This window comes from Cricetulus griseus, chromosome 10 (genome assembly GCF_003668045.3).
Source record: "Cricetulus griseus strain 17A/GY chromosome 10, alternate assembly CriGri-PICRH-1.0, whole genome shotgun sequence".
NCBI classification, from domain to species: Eukaryota; Metazoa; Chordata; class Mammalia; order Rodentia; family Cricetidae; genus Cricetulus; species Cricetulus griseus.
In genome coordinates, this window is record NC_048603.1 from 6094877 (window position 1) to 6115410 (window position 20534).

Below are 20534 nucleotides of genomic sequence, written 5' to 3' on the forward strand. Positions count from 1 at the left end.
TTTAGTCATGGGTTTCAATTTTTCTTAAAATATGTCATCTTCACCATCTCTAATGTTATATCACTTGCTACTTTTAACAGATAAAATGTCCTGTGAAATGTTACAACAGAAACAGACAAATTTTGTTGAGTACAAACTTGCCTGAACTAAGTTACAATGTTTTTTTCTTATTTATTTTTTCCTGAAGAGGCACAAGAGGAAGACAGCCAAATTCCCAGAAAAATATACAGTTCATAAATCTAACTGCCCCTTTTTTGTGTGTCATACCCTCAGGGTTAGTCTTTCTAGACTCTTCTAACTAGAACTTCTTTGGGAGAGTCACTCAGACAGATGGAATAATCATATAAAAATTTCACACCTATCATATGCAATTGATGACAGAGTCCAATTTTATGAGATTACAAGTAAAGGAACTAGGTCCAGATGGTTTGACTAGCTCAAGTGCAAACACTGTTGAAAACTTGGAGACAGATGAAGGTACAAAATATACAAAACTGTTTGAACTTCATCCTAATTATTTTTCTTTTATTTTTAAAACAATCTTATTTTACATAACAATCCCAGTTTCCTCTCCCCTTAGGGTCTTCCCACCCTACCCTCAGAGAGGGTGTGGCCTCCCTTGGGAAGTCATCGAAGTCTGTCATATTATTTGCTGACAGCTGGGGAACATGTGTAAGACCTAATATCCTAATGATTTCTTAAAATAAATAGGCCATATTACTCTGCATAAAAATAAAATGGTCCTCATAAGATTTCTTCCACAACTCTAAGGCATCCCTTTAGAGCATCACACAAAAGATTAGTGATTCCACAGTGGACCAAAATGGTCAATAGACTACAGCATAGTTCACTGAGAACATGTTATTAAGTCTCTTGGAACTAATAGGCAAAAAAAAAAAAAGGGAGAGGGAGTATACAATATAATGGAACATCTCCAAATTTTCAACATCTATAGCCCAGGGTATCAAGTGCACTTTGGCACTGTAGCATTTTGGCTATAATCACATTTACTTTCTTCCTTTAGTTATTAAACTCAACCTCAGGGACAGGGTTTGGATTTGTATGAAATAATGTAGGATGTCAATAGAACACAACACAAATGCCTTCACCTTTTACAAAACTACCACAGAAATGCTTATGGAAAGATGCACATCTTAAAAACAGAGAAGAGAAAATTACAAAATTGAACAAAAGAGGAAGATCGTGGTACAGCATTAAAAGGATCAAACAGTATAGTATAAAAGTATAAAAATTAATAAGTATAAATACTTCAAGTTTCTGTAAGAAAAATTTGCATGTATACAATCACAATTAAAGTTCTCCTACCAAGAATGATTTTTTTCTTTAAATTGAAATTAAATTTTTTTCTCACGTGATGTAACCAGACTATGGTTTCTCCTCCCTCTATTCCTCCAAGTTTCTCCCCTCCTCGTATCTCATCTGAATCAGCTCTGTTTTTATTTCTCATTAGCAAACAAAACAAAAACAGGCTCATAAGGGATAATGATAAGATATAACAAAATAAAACATAATAAGATAAAACAAAAACTATTACCTCAGGGTTGGAGAAGACAAACGAACAGAATGAAAAGAGCCCAAGAAAGGCACCAGAATTAGATGATCCACTTGTTCACGTGCTCATGAATCCCATAAAAAAGCCTAAAGTGGAGGTCTTCATATCTAGAGGACAACTTGGTGCAGTCTCTGAGTATCCAGCTTCAGTCTCTGTGAGTTCATGCGAGCTTTAATAGTGTCAATTTAGTGGACCTTGTTTTCTTAAGGTCCTCCATCAGTCTGGCTCCTACACTTTCTTCCTCCTCTGCCCAGGTGTTTGCTGAGCCCAGAAAAAAAAGGGGGGATTTGATGGAGACATCCCATTTAAGGCTGAGTGCATACCATCTATCTGTGGGTCTCTGTGTTGGTTCCCAATTCCTGAGGAAGCAAGCTTCTTTGATGATGGCTGAGGATGGCATTGAACTATGGATATAGCAGAATGTTATTATGAGTTGTTTTATCAGTATGTTTTTTTTTGTTGTTGTTGTTCAGATGAGTAGTATTTGGTTTTGCCCTAAGTTCCTGGGCTATGCAGGCTCTGGTTCGTGGTTACCTGAGCAGTCCTGTGTATTGGTTTCATCTCTTTGAGTAGCCCTTAGGTCAAATCAGATATTGGTTGCTTACTTCCTCACATTTTCTGTCACCATTGCCTGACCATATTGTGTAGGCAGGATACCACTGTAGATAGAAGAGTTGTGGTTATCTTGGTGTTTATATTTCTCTTTTTGTGGCACGAAGACGCTATAGCATATAGGAGTGAGGGCTCTATGTAGACAGTTGCTTACCTTTTCCAGATTCAATGGGTTGTGTAGGTGTCATATTAAAAAATTGGGCCTTGCCATCAGTTGGTGGAGAATAACTCACATTCTTGGAAAAAAAAAAAAACTGGGTTGTTTAGTGGTTTTCATGGGATACCTTTGGCTAATAACTCAATTAAGTGTAACTAAGTCCTAGTACTAGAACCTTCATTAGGTGGTAAGGGATGTTTTCTTGGGTCTCTGTCTCCACTATCATTTGGGAGTTTCATTTAGATTTTCCTCATATATGTATATGTTTTAGGAAGCTCCTACTGGATTAGGTTTCTGTATTACCCTTCAAATGATCCTTAATTTTAGCCGTCTCTCTGCAATCCCTTCCCTCATCTCCTTCTTCCCTCCTCCTCTCCATTTGAACTTTCTGTTCCAATCATCCACCCTATCCACTCATATCTATGTATTATATATTTCTTTCCTAGGGGGATCATTCTGCTTCTCCCCTCAATTCTCTTACTCTATACTACAGAGTAAGGTAGAGATACAGAGTCAATACTAAACATCTGTGTTTCTATAGATATAGCTTGATTATCCATGACTTAATTGTTTCGTTTTGAAGAGCAAACCTCTGTCCTAACAAAAGTTTGGATTGTTTGGGGATTTCCATGTAACGCTCTTGACCAACAACTCAACTGAATACAACCATAGCCCACCACTGGAAGCATTGCCTGGCTACAGGATATGGGCAGTCCAGAAGCCATATCATCCATTATCAGAAGTCCTCATTAGGGTCACCCTTATAGATCCAAGGAAGTTTCCAATGCACTAGGTTTCCACACTGCCCTCAAAATAATGCAAAATTCCAGCCATCTCCCTCTGCACTTTCTCCCTCCACCCCCGCCCCTCTTGATTTGTCACTTTCCCACCCTGATCTGCCCCCACTTCACCCACAAAATACATTCTATTGCCCATCCTAGGGAGCTCCATTTGTCCATGCCCGGAGCCCTTCTCTTTCCCTAAACTCTCCGGGTCTGTAGATTATAGCTTGATTACCATTTACTTAACAGCTAATATCCACTTGTAAGTGAATACATACCATATTTATCTATCTTCATATGGGTTACCTCACTCAGGACGTTGTTTTCTATTTGCATCCATTTGCCTGCACATTTAATGATGTAATTTTTTTCATAGCTGAGTAATACTCCATTATATTAATGTAGTAAATTTTTTGTCCATCCTTTGGTTATGGAGCATCTAGGTTGTTTCCAGCTTGTGATTTTTATGAAAAAAGCTACATACCTTGCAGGCAGGATATCATTGTAGATCAACTGGTTTTGGCTGTCTTGGTGTTTACATTTCTGTTAGGGTAGCATGGAGAATGCCTTCCTGTACTAAAGATTAATATTAGTACATTTAAAAAAGTCTCAAGCTGAATTTCTGCAGATTCAATGGTTTCTGTAGATGGCACCTTAGCAACAGGGCCTTGGTGTCCGTTTGTGGAGAACAAGCTATAGTCTTAGTATTGGCCTGGTTATTTGAAGGATTCACATGGGACACTTTTTGCCAATAACTCACTGATATCCCCGTATTTAGAAGCTTGGTGACAAGATATAGACAGTTGGTGATTAAATTTAGATAGATAGATTAAATACATCTGTTTGTATTTTAGGAAACGTCTACTGAATATTACCATGTCACTCTTTAAATGGCTCTCAATGTTAGCTGTCTCACCCCATTATCCCTCCCTTGTATCTCTCTCTCCACTCCTCCTTCCAGTTAATCCTCCTGTTCCTGCCTCACTCCATCAATCTTTAATCATCAGTTGTATTCCCTTCCCTATACCTTTGCTCTGTACCTAATCTTTGTGGTTGTATGGATTACAGCTGGGTTATCACTGATATAATATAATATATACCATATTTGTCTCTCTGGGTCTGGGTCAATGTCTGGAATCCTTATCGCAAAATAAAAAGTGAAAAATAACAGCACAACAAAAGTTCTGTCTAGCTAATGTCACTTCAAGCACAATTTGAAAGAACAAGCCAACGAGAAAACCTGTGCGGCACATAACAATAGGTCCTGTTTGACACTCAAGAAGACCCTCTGGGCCAATAGAGGACAGTTGGAACAGTGTTCAACAAGTAAAAGGCCAATCAAAACAAATAAAAGCAACAAAAATTGTATTAAGTCATACTCATGATGAAGAGAGAATTAGAGATAAATAAGCATAGTGAAATAGTTGTCAGCATAAAAGACAAATGATGTTATTATAGTTATATTTCAAGGGCCTATTTTATATGACATGGTGAGAGAATGCTGAGCAAACTTTAGAGAGTAGTTTAGGTCAATTTAATTTATATGTTTCCATTTTGGGTTTTCAAGACAGGGTTTCTTTGTGAAGTTCTGGCTGGCCTGGAAGACACTACATAGTCCATGCTGGCTTTGAACTCAGAGATATGCCTGCCTCTGCCTCCAGAGTGTTGGAATGAAAGGGATGAATCACCACTGCCAGTGGTAGACTTCTCACCAACCATTTAAACTTTAAAATACACACACTGATGAATCTGTCTTCTATACTCATCTTGTAGTAATAATATAACCCTAACCCTGAATAATAGGAAACTACACAGAGGTCATCTCCAAATCTTTATATAGGTATTATAAAGTTCTTAAAAGGTAAAATAAGAATAAAAATAGCCAGCATATGATTATAACTAAGCATGAAACCTCATCTTAAGTCATCTGTCTATTCAATTACATCACATGTTTTGCCGGTTGCTATGAGTCAATGGGTGCAACTTTCCTAGGGCATCAGTTGTCTTTAAGGTCTTCCCATTTCCCATGCAAAGATGAAGAAACCTTATGTTCTGTTTTCTTAGTAAAAGACTGGCAACAGTATGTGATAATTTGATCAGTCTTTCACACTATGGAATTTATGGGAAAAAAAAAGGCATCCGTGCACTGACCTAGAAATCTACAGAGTTCCAGAGGAATATGAACAGAATTTTCTCAGCTTTCCCAAACATGAGCATACAGGCATGTATACAAACACATAAGTGGACACATAAGCAGAAATGTGGAAACACATACCGGATCACAAAGCAAATGTCTTAAAATGAGCCTCAGGTTGGGAGGCAACAGACATGACTAAACACTTATAGTTAGTTTCTATTTATCATTTCACTACAGCTCCCTTATATAACTTTAAATTAAAAGAAAAAAAACTAAGCTTAACTTTTTCAATAGTCCACTATAGGTTTATAGAGTCTTCACTGGAATGAACGAAGTATTGGTTTTATGATTCAATTCAAAGTTGTGCCAAACATCTTGTGTATTTGTTCCTTTAGCAAACTGCCAGTATATAGAAAAGCATGAAAAATTAACAGATATGATAAATGAGCTTCCTTCAGAAGCTGGTGATTGCATGTGCATTTCAAAAACTAAAATTTGGGCCAGACCGTGGAAGCTCATGCCTTTAATCCTAGCACTTGGGAGGCAGTGACAGGTGCAACTTTGAGTTTGAGGCCAGCCTGGTCTACCAAGTGAGTTCCAGGATAGCCAGAACTGCACAGAGAATCCTGCCTTGAACTCGGCAGCCTTGCAAAAAAAGAAATTAATTTTGTCAGATTATTGCTAAAGAGAAACTGTCATTTACTTACCCCAATCTCATGTTCTCAGAATTTCTCTAGCCACTCAGTCTATCAGATCACTAGTATCTGAACACTTTTATATATGTGATGTTCATGGGATGTTCTATATGGAATGCAATCTATATCAGAAGTGGATGAATTGAGAATCCTTTCTGTAGACAATAATGATACACCAGACAGGATTTGTTCAAGGGGAGAAAATTTCTGCAAGTCAACTAGAGAAGAAATGGTTTAGAATTGAGAGTACCATGACTACTTAGAAATTTAGGTATGGCACATGCCAGAAAGAACAAGAGCCAATATGTTAAGTGTCTGAATATGAATGATAGCAATGCATAATCCTGGAAAAGAAGTCTACAGGAATCATTCAGATATAAATTTAGGTACTTTGTAACTCATCCTATAAGAAACAGCCACAAAATTTTTCATCCAATTAAGTACGGTAATCAAGTATACATTTTATACAGTATATTAGCACAAAGGATATTTCAGTGAAGAAAGAAACTGGTGTTTATAAAATAGATAAGCTACTGTTTATTTAGTCCAGCAGAAGAGATGTAGAAGTCCCCTGGAAGAGGACGGAAATATGCCAGAAAATCCACATGCATCCAAGTACCAGTTTCATACATGTCTGTGGCAGTGTTTAGAGTCAAGAGAGAAGTATGGGAGTGAGGTATAGGATGTTTATGCGAAAGTCTTCTTAATTAAAAGTTTATCAGCTTACTGGAAGACTGTGAGGAAATTTACCTAGACATTGGAATAAATAAAAAAAGGTGACACAATATTTTTTAGGCTACCAAATCCGACATGAAGATCCATGTCACAGAAATAAATTAGCGTAAATGTCCCTGTGCTATTTTTAAGAAGAATGACTATAGCCTAATCATGTGAATGGGTAGCACTATCATAACTTGATCTTCAACATGACAATGCTGAGAACTCTGTGAAAACATAAATGTATATGAAGATGCATGCTGAATTGAAGCTTACTTAAAATATAAGTGATTATTTTTGACAGGGTAGAAAAGTGTAACATGCTGGGATTTTAATGAAATAACACATGGAAATGCAAGTCACAGTTATTAGCAACAAGGAACTTTGCGTTTCAGGAAGGCAATAAAGAATTGACTAACATTTCATTTAGAAAAAACAACTAGAAAATTGAGAAAATGTTACTGCTTTCTGTATAATCCATTAAAATTACTTGCATGTCTCTTCTTATGTCTTAGTGGTCTAGCTCACAGCCAAAATAAATAAAAGTGAGTCGATTTAATATTGATGTTTCTCAACTGTTATTAGCAGTCCTTGGAAACTTATTAAGTGGCAAAGAAATTCTTTTCAAATTGCTCAATCAATCCAAGGCTTTGCTGCTTTCTCTCTGTGGATTTGTATTAATATATTAGGTAAATATATCTTTGTCTATCTGAGAAATTTACATGCAGAAGAAATTTATCTTAGGTCACAATTACATTCACAAATCCTTGCATCATTTAAAGTATCAAAGTTGTGATTCTGGGCTTGTAAAAACACTGCAGTTATCATGTACTATGTATTTCGATATATGTTATACTTTTATTTATAACTAGTTTTCAGCGCATGCATAAACTCTCAAGTTTTTAACTTTCAGAATGCAACAAGCACTCTAATTTCAATATATATCATTAGAGTATCATAATATGCATTTCAATGCAGTCGTAATTGTGCAATTTTGAACTTAACGTCCATTGAAAGATATTTGATTACTGTGATTTTACACAGGGTGTATACCTATGTTTGAAATTGCATTTTCTCTTTCAGTTAAGACATGTGGCTCTAATCTTCAAGGACCAAGTGGCACATTTACGTCTCCCAATTTCCCATTCCAGTATGACAGCAACGCACAGTGTGTCTGGGTCATCACTGCAGTGAATACAAATAAGGTAAGGTCAAGTGCACTTTAAAACACACTCATAAAGGCACTGATGACAAATTGGTGAGGGAAAGACAGGACAGAAACCTGTGATGCCAGCATGATTTCACAATGTAGATTTATCCACTCTATTTATATTTCAAAGAAATACAAATGAGAAATTTGAAAGCTAGCCTCTCTGCTCCCAGTTACTAAAATGGAAATGAAGTTATCATTGAGTGATTTTAATACATACATACATACATACATATATATGTATGTATATAAATATATATAATAAATATATATATATAGAGAGAGAGAGAGAGAGAATCCTGCCTGAAATACCCAGCATTGCAAAAAAAGAAATTAATTTTATCAGATTATTGCTAAAGAGAAACTGTCACTTACTTACAGCAATCTCATGTTCTCGAATCTCTCTAGCCACTCAGTCTATCAGGTCACTAGTATCTGAACACTTTTATATATGTGATATTCATGGGATGTTCTATATGGAATGCAATCTATATCAGAAGTGGATGAATTGAGAATCCTTTCGGTAGACAATAATGATACACCAGACAGGATTTGTTCAAGGGGAGAAAATTTCTGCAAGTCAACTAGAGAAGAAATAGTTTAGAATTGAAAGTACCATGACTACTTAGAAATTTAGGTATGGCACATGCCAGAAAGAACAAGAGCCAATATGAGCACATGTTAAGTGTGTGTATATGAACTATAGCAATGCATAATACTGGAAAAGAAGTCTACAGGAATCATTCAGATATAAAATTAGGTACTTTGTAAATCATCCTATAAGAAACAGCCACAAAATTTTCCATCCAATTAAGTACAGTAATCAAGTATACATTTTATACAGTATATTAGCACAGAGGATACTTCAGTGAAGAGAGAAACTGGTGATTTTTAATATATATATATATATATATATATATATATATATATATAGAGAGAGAGAGAGAGAGAGAGAGTTTGCGAGTCAAACACATGTGGATTATAGCACTTCCCTTGATATATTTTCTACTTGATATATCTTTCAGGTATATCATGTTGGCACACATAGGTAGCTTTCAGTTGTGTCTTGCTGTCACTAAAAATCATTCAGTAGTCTAATAGACATCAATGGTTTAATGTGTTCAGGAGTAATAGAGGATCCATGTTATGGTTGTTTCCAAAGGTTGGCTTTTCTTTTTCTTTGAATCTGACATGGGTAATGAATGGCACATAGGTGCCATTCTACTCCTAACCAGGTTGTAAGATAAACTCTGGACAAGAGAAACTAAATGTAGATTCATTTTCTTGCTTTCAACTGCACTGATTCTCTTTAAAGTATGTTTCTCTATTAATTTTATTTTGTTTTGAGATGTAAATATTCTACGTTCTTCTCAATTGTTCAGAATCTAATAGGCTCCCTGATTAGAATAGAAACAGCTCAGTAGACCATACTATAAAACCGTGTCAGATCATGAATCTCATAGTGATGTATACTTTACTGAAGATTATAGATTAGTTAAATTCTGACTCATTTTCTTTCTCTTTGAAATGAGATGACTAAAAGCTTGTATTGCATGTTTTACAGTGAGTAATAAGCAAATTAGCATATGCTGAATCATCTGTTGTAATAATATATCTTTGGGATATATTAATAATTGTTAGAATAATTAAGCACAGTTTAAGAGAATGTCTCTAGTGTCCACTAAATTTTGAACCTTGCCTCGAAGAGCCACACATTTGGTAGAAAAATTATCATTACTGGAAACTATATTTGCTTTAATGAAGAACCACAATGGATAAGTCAGAAAAAAATGAAAGAAAAACCCTCACTAAATCAAAAATACATCTTTATCAAAAGTGGGTAAAACAAAGAAAGGAAATAATACTTACTCAGACCCTCAGCTACATAAGAAAAAAATTCTAGCAATTCAATTTCTATCATTAATTTAACTCAAAGTAAATAATTAAAATATTAATAAATAACTTCTCCAGCCAAATAATTGGTAATATAGAAAATAAAAATTCAACCTTGGATGATAAACTAAAAATTGACTAAACACTTTTACAAGTACATTTGATAATATTTGTAGTATTTAAAATCTTTTCATGACTTATTCAATAATGAGACAACATCCATTAAACCAGTAATTATGGTTTCTGCATTTATGAAAATCCCTAAAGAGTGGTTCTAAGATAGGGAAGTTCAGCAATGTATTCATTTAATAATCAACGTATGTGTGCATTCATGTATATATGTATATATATGTATATGTGTATGCATGTATGTATATGTGTATCCATGTATGTGTGTATTTATTTATGTACATATGTATTGGTATATGTAAACACAAAAATACCTCTCACCAAAATGTGTAAGTTAATTTTGTTGAAATAAACACAAAGTTTATTAGTAAGTATGGAACGAAAATATATTAACTTCATCTGAGAGAAAAATTGTTTTGTGTCGTAGGAATCATGTAAAATACCATCAAGATGAAGTGCTGTCTAAAAGTCTAGAAGCCATTGTTCTTGGCATGATTAAATCACTGCCATCAGTGAACCACCTATAGTTTCAAAGATTTTCACTATGTTCTGTGTTTATCTAACATGATCTTCTAAACTTTAGTCCAACACTTGAATAAATATAATCACTAATTTTGATTAGTATATTTATCCCTGTTTTGAGATATACTATAGAATTTTTAATAATTTTCAACCTGAAATAATACTATTGATTAGATTTTACATATTTATTCAATCCAAATATATGTATGAAAGAGATAGACCCCTAGGGAGAGTGAGGGTGAATACACCCCTTACTACAAGAATATACTTCTCTATTCATCTTTTTTCCTTTTTATATATGTAGCATATGCATGCATATATAAAATATATATGCTATATATATGATATATATATATATATATATATATATATATATATAATTTCATAGTGCACTAGTTGTAGTGCATATGGTTGTAGAACATAGCTTGAAAACACTTTTGGAAAGAATTATTTCCAGGGATTGCTTCCTAAAATCATTTATGAAAGGCAATTGCTAACATAGTCCAGTAGCACACGTCTGTATTGTTTGTTATAAATCCCAAATAAGCGAGTTGTTTTGATCTGTGGTTTGTATAACTGTCTTGATGCTGGTAGCTAATGTGAGTTTGGCCTTTTAAAGTCAATCATGTTGTTATAAACATTGCAAGTACCTAGCTGGCTGGGACATATTAAATATAAGACATGAAACCTATGGGAATTGGAGCGAAAGATAGATCTGAACTGCACTCTTATTAACTCTGTTCTTATAGGCATGATCATTGAATCTTGCGAAAAATCACTTGTTTTCTATTTTCAATTTGAGATCACCACAACCTGTAAGTTTGCGGTACTGACTAGCTAGGAGTGTGTGAAATTCCTAACACTAGGCAGAACAATTTTCAATGTCATGTAAATACTACTGGTACCTTGTTAAGCAACATATTTCTTTCCAATTGCTTCTTGAAACAACTTCACATATTAACATAAAAGTAACTCTATAGTTAATTATGTGATGTGTGTCTGTGTCTTATTTTAAAATATTTAGCAGTTGACTTATTAGTCATTAATTATTTCTTTATGATAATTAAAATTTCAAAAACCATATAATATAGGAGCTGGAGAGATCGCTCAGCAGATAAAAGTTCATATTCTACTTGCCAAGGACCAGAAACCTACTTTGGGTGTTTCAATATTATCTTTACCTAGAACTTCAGTAAAACCAAATACTCCTGTCTGGCCTATGGGAACAGCAGTTGGGTATCCAAAACAAATAAATGCACATAATTAATTAAAACCTTAAAATATTTAGAAATAAAAATTAATGTCTGAGTATCAGAAGCTTAGTGTGTTTTTCTATGTTGTTCCTTGACTTTCACAGTATACAGACAGAAGATTTTTTTTTTCTTTCTTTTCAAAGTTGATCACTGAATATGATTAGGGTCAACTCTATGGTTAAACATTGAAGTGAGAAAACTGGTACTTTACTGGTCATTGGACTGATTGCTTTGTTAGTAAACCAATTTAACATTCTCACTCTGTGTGAAATGAATTGAAGGCTCACCATTGTCTGTTTCTTTTCTCAAAGTTCCCTTTGTGAAATATTTTTTCAGTTTCAAAACAAAATAAAATATAACTTTTCTGGTGCAAATCACACTGCTTACATGTAAATAAATTGGAAAGTCAGCATAGAGAACTCCAGATTTGTAACTGGGTGGGAGTTATTTAGAAGAAATGAGAGAATGTTTAACTAAACACTATTTGCAGGAAGAACACATTAATTTGCCTCAGGAACAAACTCCGAGAAACGCCCATGGCATTTCTACTTACTTTTCAATCATCCAATTGTTTGTTCAATTTTCAATATATCTGAATACTCAATCATATAACATGTAAAGTGACATATAACTGATTTTTAATCAGAGTAAAAAGTCTAGCTTATTTATACAAAATAATTTACACTTTTTCTATTTCTGGCATAAACAGAATGATTTATTTCTGTTGGAATTGGAAGAAACTGTATTTAAGGTATTATGAACTCGAGCAAGAGAGAAAATGCAGTTTATTTCTTTTTGTTTTGTTTCAGGAATAAAGTTGACAGGCTATTTTTCAATTTAAAAAAATCACAGGGTAAATAAAACTTTCAAAACATATTTTGTGAGTGGCGGTTTAAAGAGAATCTTTGAATTGTCAACCACAAATGTCAACTATTTACTTAATTAATCTCCAGGTGCTGCATTTTCATAAATGTGGGGGTTAAAGTTCATTGAAGGGAATATTTAATTTTAATCTAAAATTGATAGGAAATTAATGTAACGCCTGGTGACATTTCCGGTATCTTATCTGTGACATAAAGAAGTTATTTACCATATTTAGTACCGAAAATCTCAGACAAGCATCAATTTAAGCGCTTAACATGCCTGTGCCTCCATACTGAACAATCTGCTCACCACAGAGAGTTCTATTTGTTGATCAAAGATAGAAAAAAATTAAAGTTTATGGCAGTGGATATTGATAAGAATATATGTTCTATGGCAAGTTCCCCAATTGAAATTTGTACTGACTAGAGCTTATAGAAAAAAAAAAAAAAGAGTTGAACTACTAGTACTAGAGACAACTTGGTTTTTGTTGTTGTTGTTGGTTTTATTTTTATTTATTTATTTATTTATTTATGTTTTCAAGACAGGGTTTCTCTGTGTAGCTTTGGAGCCTATCCTGGCACTTGCGCTGGAGACCAGGCTGGCCTCAAACTCACGAAGATCCACCTGCCTCTGCCTCCTAAGTGCTGGGATTAAAGGTGTCTGCCACCAATGCCCGGCTATGTTTTTATTCCAGTGTGGCATCATCTCCAGTGACAACTTGGTTTTTTAAGTTCTCAATTTTATCTCACACCATCCAAATATCTCTCAAACAAATCCCAGAAGTCCTTTCTGTCTTAATTAGTGACCCAGTTTCACAGGGAAAGTGTTACAAATCCAGAGTACACAGTGGTTAGTAAATATTTTAGCTGCATTTTACTGGTTTATAAATAAATGTTGACAGTGTTTTTATCAGATTCACTGAAACTTATATTGTAACGTTCTTTTCCTTGGATCTATCATAGAAATAGTTATTTGTTTCATGCAGTTCTGGTAAAATGTTATTTTAAAATTTCCTATTATAGTGGCATACACAATGCTTTGCTGCATAGCTGATAATGTATTATCATTGAAACCTGCCCCAACTTAAATTTAGAGAAACTGGGGAAATTTTTAAGTTAAGGGAGAAAAATCTAGGCAGATTACTCCATTCTTTTATTTATATTAAAAGCACACAGTGAAGTTCTGTTTTAGACGAAGAAACCTAATTAAACTGTGAAGTCTTACTTGCCTGCGTTCACTACAACGAGGAAATCGATTAGTTTTCTTTTTCTTTTTTCTTTTCTTTTTTTTTTTTTTTTTTTTTGGTTTTTCGAGACAGGGTTTCTCTTTGTAGATTTGGAGCCTATCCTGACACTCGTTCTGGAGACCAGACTGGCCTCGAACTCACAGAGATCCGCCTGCCTCTGCCTCCTGAGTGCTGGGATTAAAGGCGTGCGCCACCAATCCCCGGGCTCAATTGGTTTTCTTTAGCCCAACAATATATTCACTCAGTGACCCTCACCACAAAGGCTTCAAGAATTGAAATGGTCCCTTGACTTTCACTCATTACACTGTTCTTAGGGCAAGTAAGTGTCCTGTTTCCATCAGTGGAACTTGGTATTGTCTCTTCCTTTAGCATTCACACTTATGGAAACACTAATTCTTTCTACCAAAATGTGGAGAATTTAGGACTGGGCCAATATCAGTGTTTGGTCTACAGTCTTGGGTATACAGGTAGAGTTCATTTTTCTACCTACTACAGATGTCATGTTTTTGGTTCCTAGAAAACAGACCCAAGGAAAAATTGCATGCAAGTGTTTAACTAAGGCATGCTACGAGGAAATATAGGGTAGCAGAAGAACCAGGACCTTTTAGTAATCAACAAAACCATAACTATAGGCAAAACCTAAGCAGTGAACCAATTCTAGCAGTGCAAACCACACCTGAGAGTCTGTTCCAAATCAGAGGAGCAAGCTGACAATTCAGGTCTCTGCATTCCATAACCAGCAGCTAAGTGTTATCCCATTTAAGCCCCCCTGTGCTTGCTATGAGTAGCAGCATCAATCCCAAAGCTCCTTGGATGTCTCTTGGCCTTTATTTTAATAGCTCTCTGTGGTCCAAATGCATTTACATCTAAATGACTTCACCAATAAGCCCTAATATAATCACAAAAGGGGAGTGAGTTTCAAAATCAAAAAGAAGCATACAAAAAAAACCCCAACAATAATAAATGATCGTAGCAATATGAGATAAAGAACCTCTAGAGAAGCCAATGAGTTTGGTATGTTTTAGTCATCTACTGCTAGGCATGGAGCTGACCTTTAAGGGTGGTTCAAATCCCCATGAGACTCAAAGAAAACATTTTTTTCATTATTAGCGTAGCTTATATAAGCAAGGGTGAGGGGTTACATGCAAATAAAGCATGGGTGACTTGAACATAACTGTAACTAACAACTGAAAGCCCATTCCATCATGGGTGTAAGGATAGACTCCTAAAAGGAGTATCCCCGGAGACCACTGAATAACTTGCTGACAGCCCCATTGGAGACTGATTCTCCTCTTGGTAAGTGCTTAAATTTGAAACTTAAAACTTTCTGAGCTTCTGAAGTCCTATAAGATTCATTTCCTTCCTGTATCTAATGAGTCTCCCTACTCCCTATGGGAGGAAATGTTTAATTTAGAGGAAATAGTGACCCACAACAGGTAATTAATCTACTATCATAGAATGCCTCCCATGACAGTCCAGAGGCTAAGGGTTTGCTTATGAGACAGATCACTTAATGACCTTAATTAGCAACTGCAAGGACCTGGCTTTGATCCCTTACACTGTATTTATTCCTGAATTATGAGTAATTATGAATCAGCAACACTAATAAATGGTGTTTCTCACCACGTTTAAACAACTTATTGCTACTTTTCATAGATACCTGTAGGCATGTTTATTTATTAATCTCTCTCTCTCTCTCTGTCTCTCTGTCTCTGTGTGTGTGTGTGTGTGCACGCTCTCTCTGTCTCTGTCTCTGTGTCTCTGTGTCTCTGTGTCTCTCTCTGTCTCTCTCTCTCTCTCTCTCTCTCTCTCTCTCTCTCTCTCTCTCTCTCTCTCTCCTCCATTCTGTGCTGCTTTTACAGAGTGCCTGGTTAAATTGTAAAGAAAGAAAATGTAAATGTACTTTCACATAGTTTTTGAGGCTTTCTGATCCAAGGCGGTTGTATCTATGGCTTTCCTTTTCAAGTAAAGGCTTCTACTCTGTTGCTTCTAACATGGCAGGCATTTATATCTATATTTCCCCACAGAGTAGGAGCATTGTGTCTTCTCATGGGCAGACTGTGAAAAGCAAGTAAACTTACTGCTACCTAGTGCATTTCAAGGGACTCACCACCTTTCACCAGGGTGAGGCCTTAATGGTCCATTCACATCTCACTGGATTCACCTCTTAATTATGTCAGAAACAATGTGGTGATTTTAAAGGGAAAATATTCCATCCATAGTACCTGTCATGTACATTTATCTGATGATAATTCTTATAAATAAAATCTCAGAGAACTTTTAAAACAGTCTGTGGAGGAAATATTTTAAAACACAGTCTGGGGATGAAAAATAGTTTCAGAAGCATCTCATTTGTTTTATTCTTTTTTTTTCTTTCATGAGAATTGTCTTTCAAACAATATATTTTGATATGATTCTGCTACTTGCTCTCAATTTCTCCCCATCCTTTCTCCATCCAGAACCATCTCACTTCTGACTCCTTTTAGAAAAAAAAAAGGCTTCTTTGGGAGGGATAATAATAAAATAATAGAAAAACAAACTTTGGAATGAGACAAAAACAGAAGCAACCCTCTCTCTCTCTTTCCTTTCTCTCTCTCTCTCTCTCTCTCTCTCTCTCTCTCTCTCTCTCTCTCCGTCTCCCTCTCTCATACCACACACACACAATACTAGATTTACTAGTTACATGACCAATGTTATAGATTGTAGTTTTATTAAAGTTAGATTAAGATTAGTTTAACATCTTAAAAGTGAAGCCATGTGACGATTTATCTCTATCTTTGCAGTTTAATCATCCTACTTTCAAGATTAACTTCTTCCTAAAGACAAAATTTCATATGTAGACAGCTTCTGGGATACATATTGTTCTATATTATTTCATCTGTTTTATATTTTTATAATTCCCTTGGTTATAATATATATATATATATATATATATATATATATAGTATTATTAATAGCATGCTAATAAACATATCACCTAAGAGTCTAATGTCTCACCACAAATAAACCTATCAGGGTTCTGATGTCATAATAGAGAAGTCAAAATAATAGCGCATTTATCCTGGGCTCTTAGTGGGATAATCCGTGCAATGAATTAATCATGAGGCCCAGATGAATAAGACAAATATTTTAAATATGGTGATAAATACCACCTCTGCAACTCTTGCCCCACACAGCAATCCTGACCACCATCACCTTTAACAAAGGTATGGTATCAAAGCTTCTGTATCTTCAACAGTGTTTGATCTTAGCTGCCTGCTGTGCAGAAACTCTCAGTAAGGTTGGTACTTTCTTTTTTTGTTGTTGTTTTTGTTTTTGTTTTTTGGGGACAGGTTTCTCTGTGTAGCTTTGGAGCCTATCCTGGCACTCGCTCTGGAGACCAGGCAGGCCTCGAACTCATAGAGATCCAAGGTTGGTACTTTCAATCCTCTTGGAAGATTCTTTGCTGATCCTATTCATCAGGTACTAGAAGTAGATAGGCGTCTACCAACAGAATCTGATGCAAAACTGGGGAAACTGAGCAAAGTTTTTAATTTGTGCTTGCTGCTGCCAAAACTTTACAAGGTGGAATGTAGATGTCATCTTAAAGACATCTTTAGAGTCATTGACTGTCTACTGGCCAACCTGAGAAAATGTTTTCTGACCCACTCAGCACCCTAGAAGCATACATGCATAGGAGGTGAATTGTAACTTTTTTCCATTTTCATTGTTTGTCTTTCTTAAACCCATTAGCAGTTAGGAGACATGATTATCTCAGACAGATCACATAGGACACATATCTTTAACACGTACACTACTATTTTGTGTCTTTACTTGGCATTGAGTATTGTCTTTGACTTCCAGCACATTTTGGCCTAACCACATTGCTACCTGCACTGTATAAGACACGAGATTGCTATGGAATGATATCTGCAGAAATACTATCGATTGCTATTCATGTTTATATTTGTGATTGCTTTCATATACTCTTGTTAGATGCTCAGTCTGTCAGTCATCCCCTCTAACATTCCATCAGTCTGGTCATCACATCTAATGTATAACAGCTAGCATGGAAGATTCCCTGTGTCTTTTATTTTATTAATGATGATTTAATAAATGAAAAATTGTACCTGATATGTCCAGCATTTATTTCCTGGACAAAATATCAATCCACAGCATGCTTTAAAAGGAGATGGTTTCCTATCCTCTGAAAATTTGGAAATAGGCTTTTAAATGAACAATAAAAGAATACAGAAGTATACAATAACAGTTTAAAGAAAACAACCTAAGTGGAATAAAAACAGATGCTAATACTTCTTTCTTTAAAAATAGATGTAGGCAGTTCAATAAATAGATAGATGACACATAATTAGATAAACAGACAGAAAGATTGATGATAGGTATTAGAGAAATAGGTATGGAAAGATCTAAGATTTTTCCTGTAGCTGTTGTCCAGAGTGGAAACCTTACTGGATCCAGGCATCATTCCAGTTATCATTTGAAAAGAAACAGATAAACAGGGATTATTCTAAAATTTAGCTGTTTTTGTAACATCTAAACTGTGTGACCTTCTCCATTGGTTCTTCTAGTCTAATATTCTATGTATCAATCCATTAGAAATTTCCAGTTATTTCACTTTAATGGGATATTTTAAAATTAATACTATGAGAAATATCTTGATTATTCATTCAAATCTGTCAAAAAAGCTTCTCAGAGTTATAATATTTATAATAAATACAGTAGTCATAAATTATGTTCTTTACTATTTGAAGTCTATATATAGGTCTAGATTGACATATTATGAATGAGTTGTTACTTAAAATAAGATTACCCATAGAGAGAAAAGCAAATGAATATGATCTTCTAAGTTCTTGTGGACTGCATAGCATAATTGACATGTTAGTTGATTTGGGGTTCAAATTAGAATGTTAGCTGAAAATTAAAAGAAAAATAACTAGTCACTGAGTATCTATGGAAGATTTGTTCAAGCCTGTTTCCCCATAGAAAAAAGCCTTAGCTATTCAAGCCTCATATATAAAATTGCACAATGTATGCCACATCTGTGTAACTCCACAAACTTTACAGTGTAACTGTGGTATGCATATGTTTCTTTTGGATTATAGGGAAAAATGAAGAGAGTATACTCAGTACAGGTTTCAATATTATACTGTTGAACTTCAAGTAAGGGAGTCAGAAAGAGCAGAGGGTTAAATGTGTATTTAGTTTTTGATTCTATCAGATATTGAATAATCAGGTTTCAGATATTAAGAAGGTAAACCTATAATATCAATTAAACATATAAATCCTAGTATGTATTGCAACTCATTTCTTTATAAAGTATATATAGTGAACAAGAATTTAATATGATTTTTCTACATCCATGCATAGCCCTATGAACCATAATTTCTAATTTCTTTGACAATGTTCTTTATGATTGTCACAGTGTCAAGTTACTTTAAAACACTGTCATTGTAATAAGGATAAGTCAGTAGAAACAAAAGGAAAAAATAACAATAGGTGCAGACAGATAGACAGCCACACAGACAGACAGATGATTGACACTAGAGAAATAGGTACACTAAATTCTATGAGTAGATGGCATAGAAACCAGTCAGAATAATTATGTTATTCATAAGGGATCATGCTAGAAAAAAGTGGCTTTTTATCAATTCAGTTTATTAACTGCATGCTATTTTATTTCAAATAATTTTAGATATATGGAATATGGAATTTATTACATAAAATTATGCACCATGTCCTCCAACAATCAGCATATTATCTACAGAGAATATAAAAATTTGTTTATCATTAGTGTGTATTTTAACATTTGTATTATACCCTGCAAGAGCAAACCATGAATAAGTGATCAAAAAGAGCCAACACTTTTGTACTTTTGTGCTACAGATTTAATATTTCATACAATTTTCATTTTATATAGTATTGCCACTTCAGTGAAGCACTTGTCCCTTGTAGTGTCTTATTCAACCTGTCATTGTTTCATGTTCCAATCCCCTAGAGAGAAAAAAACAGTGTCCAGATACAAAAGGCATGGTAAAGAAAGAAGAAGCCCAAAGCTTTTATCATCCCATCAATATTTTTTCTGTCCTTAGAATCTTTTTCTCCTCTGTCACTAAAATATGAGCCCTTATAAGAATTGAAGCTGTTATCCTGATACAAAAGCAAAATGGATGAACCTACAGAATTCCCTGATCTGGCATTTCTCCTTATTAATGGTCTAGGAAAGCTCCTTGGGATATATCTTATGTAACAAAACAGCTAAGTATAGCATTACAGTACATAATAATTCGAGACTATAAAAGATTATTCTCTCTAAACTGAGATACTTCCAAACAAGTAAAAATAGACTAATGGATCTGCATTCTTTGTACTTTAAGCCATTTATATTCTGTATCAAGATATTTCACAAAGGTGGTGTGATATTCCTTTGCTTTTTAATAAGAGTCCATGATTAAGTATGTTTAAAATGTTCTTCTATTTATTTAATATATCACTTTTACCACTATACCATGGTGCTATGATATTAGTTTGTTATTTATAAGCAATAACATTTGATGAAATAATCTTTTGAGGCAAAGATTTTTACATTGGCCTTGCCACAGCATTTTCATATATATGCAAATAAAAAGGAGAAAGACAGCTTTTCCCCATCTTTATTTGAAGTCAAAATCATTGTGCGAGTGTCTACTCTGTCCTATTCCTGTATCCATAACACAGCGTGAGTCTTCACGGTCCCTTCCTCTGTCC

At 34.7% G+C, this 20534-nt stretch overlaps 1 protein-coding gene across 3 annotated transcripts in view; it reads left to right on the plus strand.

The window, feature by feature from the left end:
* LOC100774887 (CUB and sushi domain-containing protein 3) overlaps positions 1-20534 on the plus strand; it is a 1055385-nt gene that overhangs the window by 489272 nt on the left and 545579 nt on the right. For all 3 annotated transcript variants that reach the window (XM_027431430.2, XM_027431431.2, XM_027431432.2), the window contains one exon: positions 7757-7878. In XM_027431430.2, the coding sequence (XP_027287231.1) occupies positions 7757-7878 (122 nt within the window). The remainder of the gene's footprint in view (positions 1-7756; positions 7879-20534) is intronic.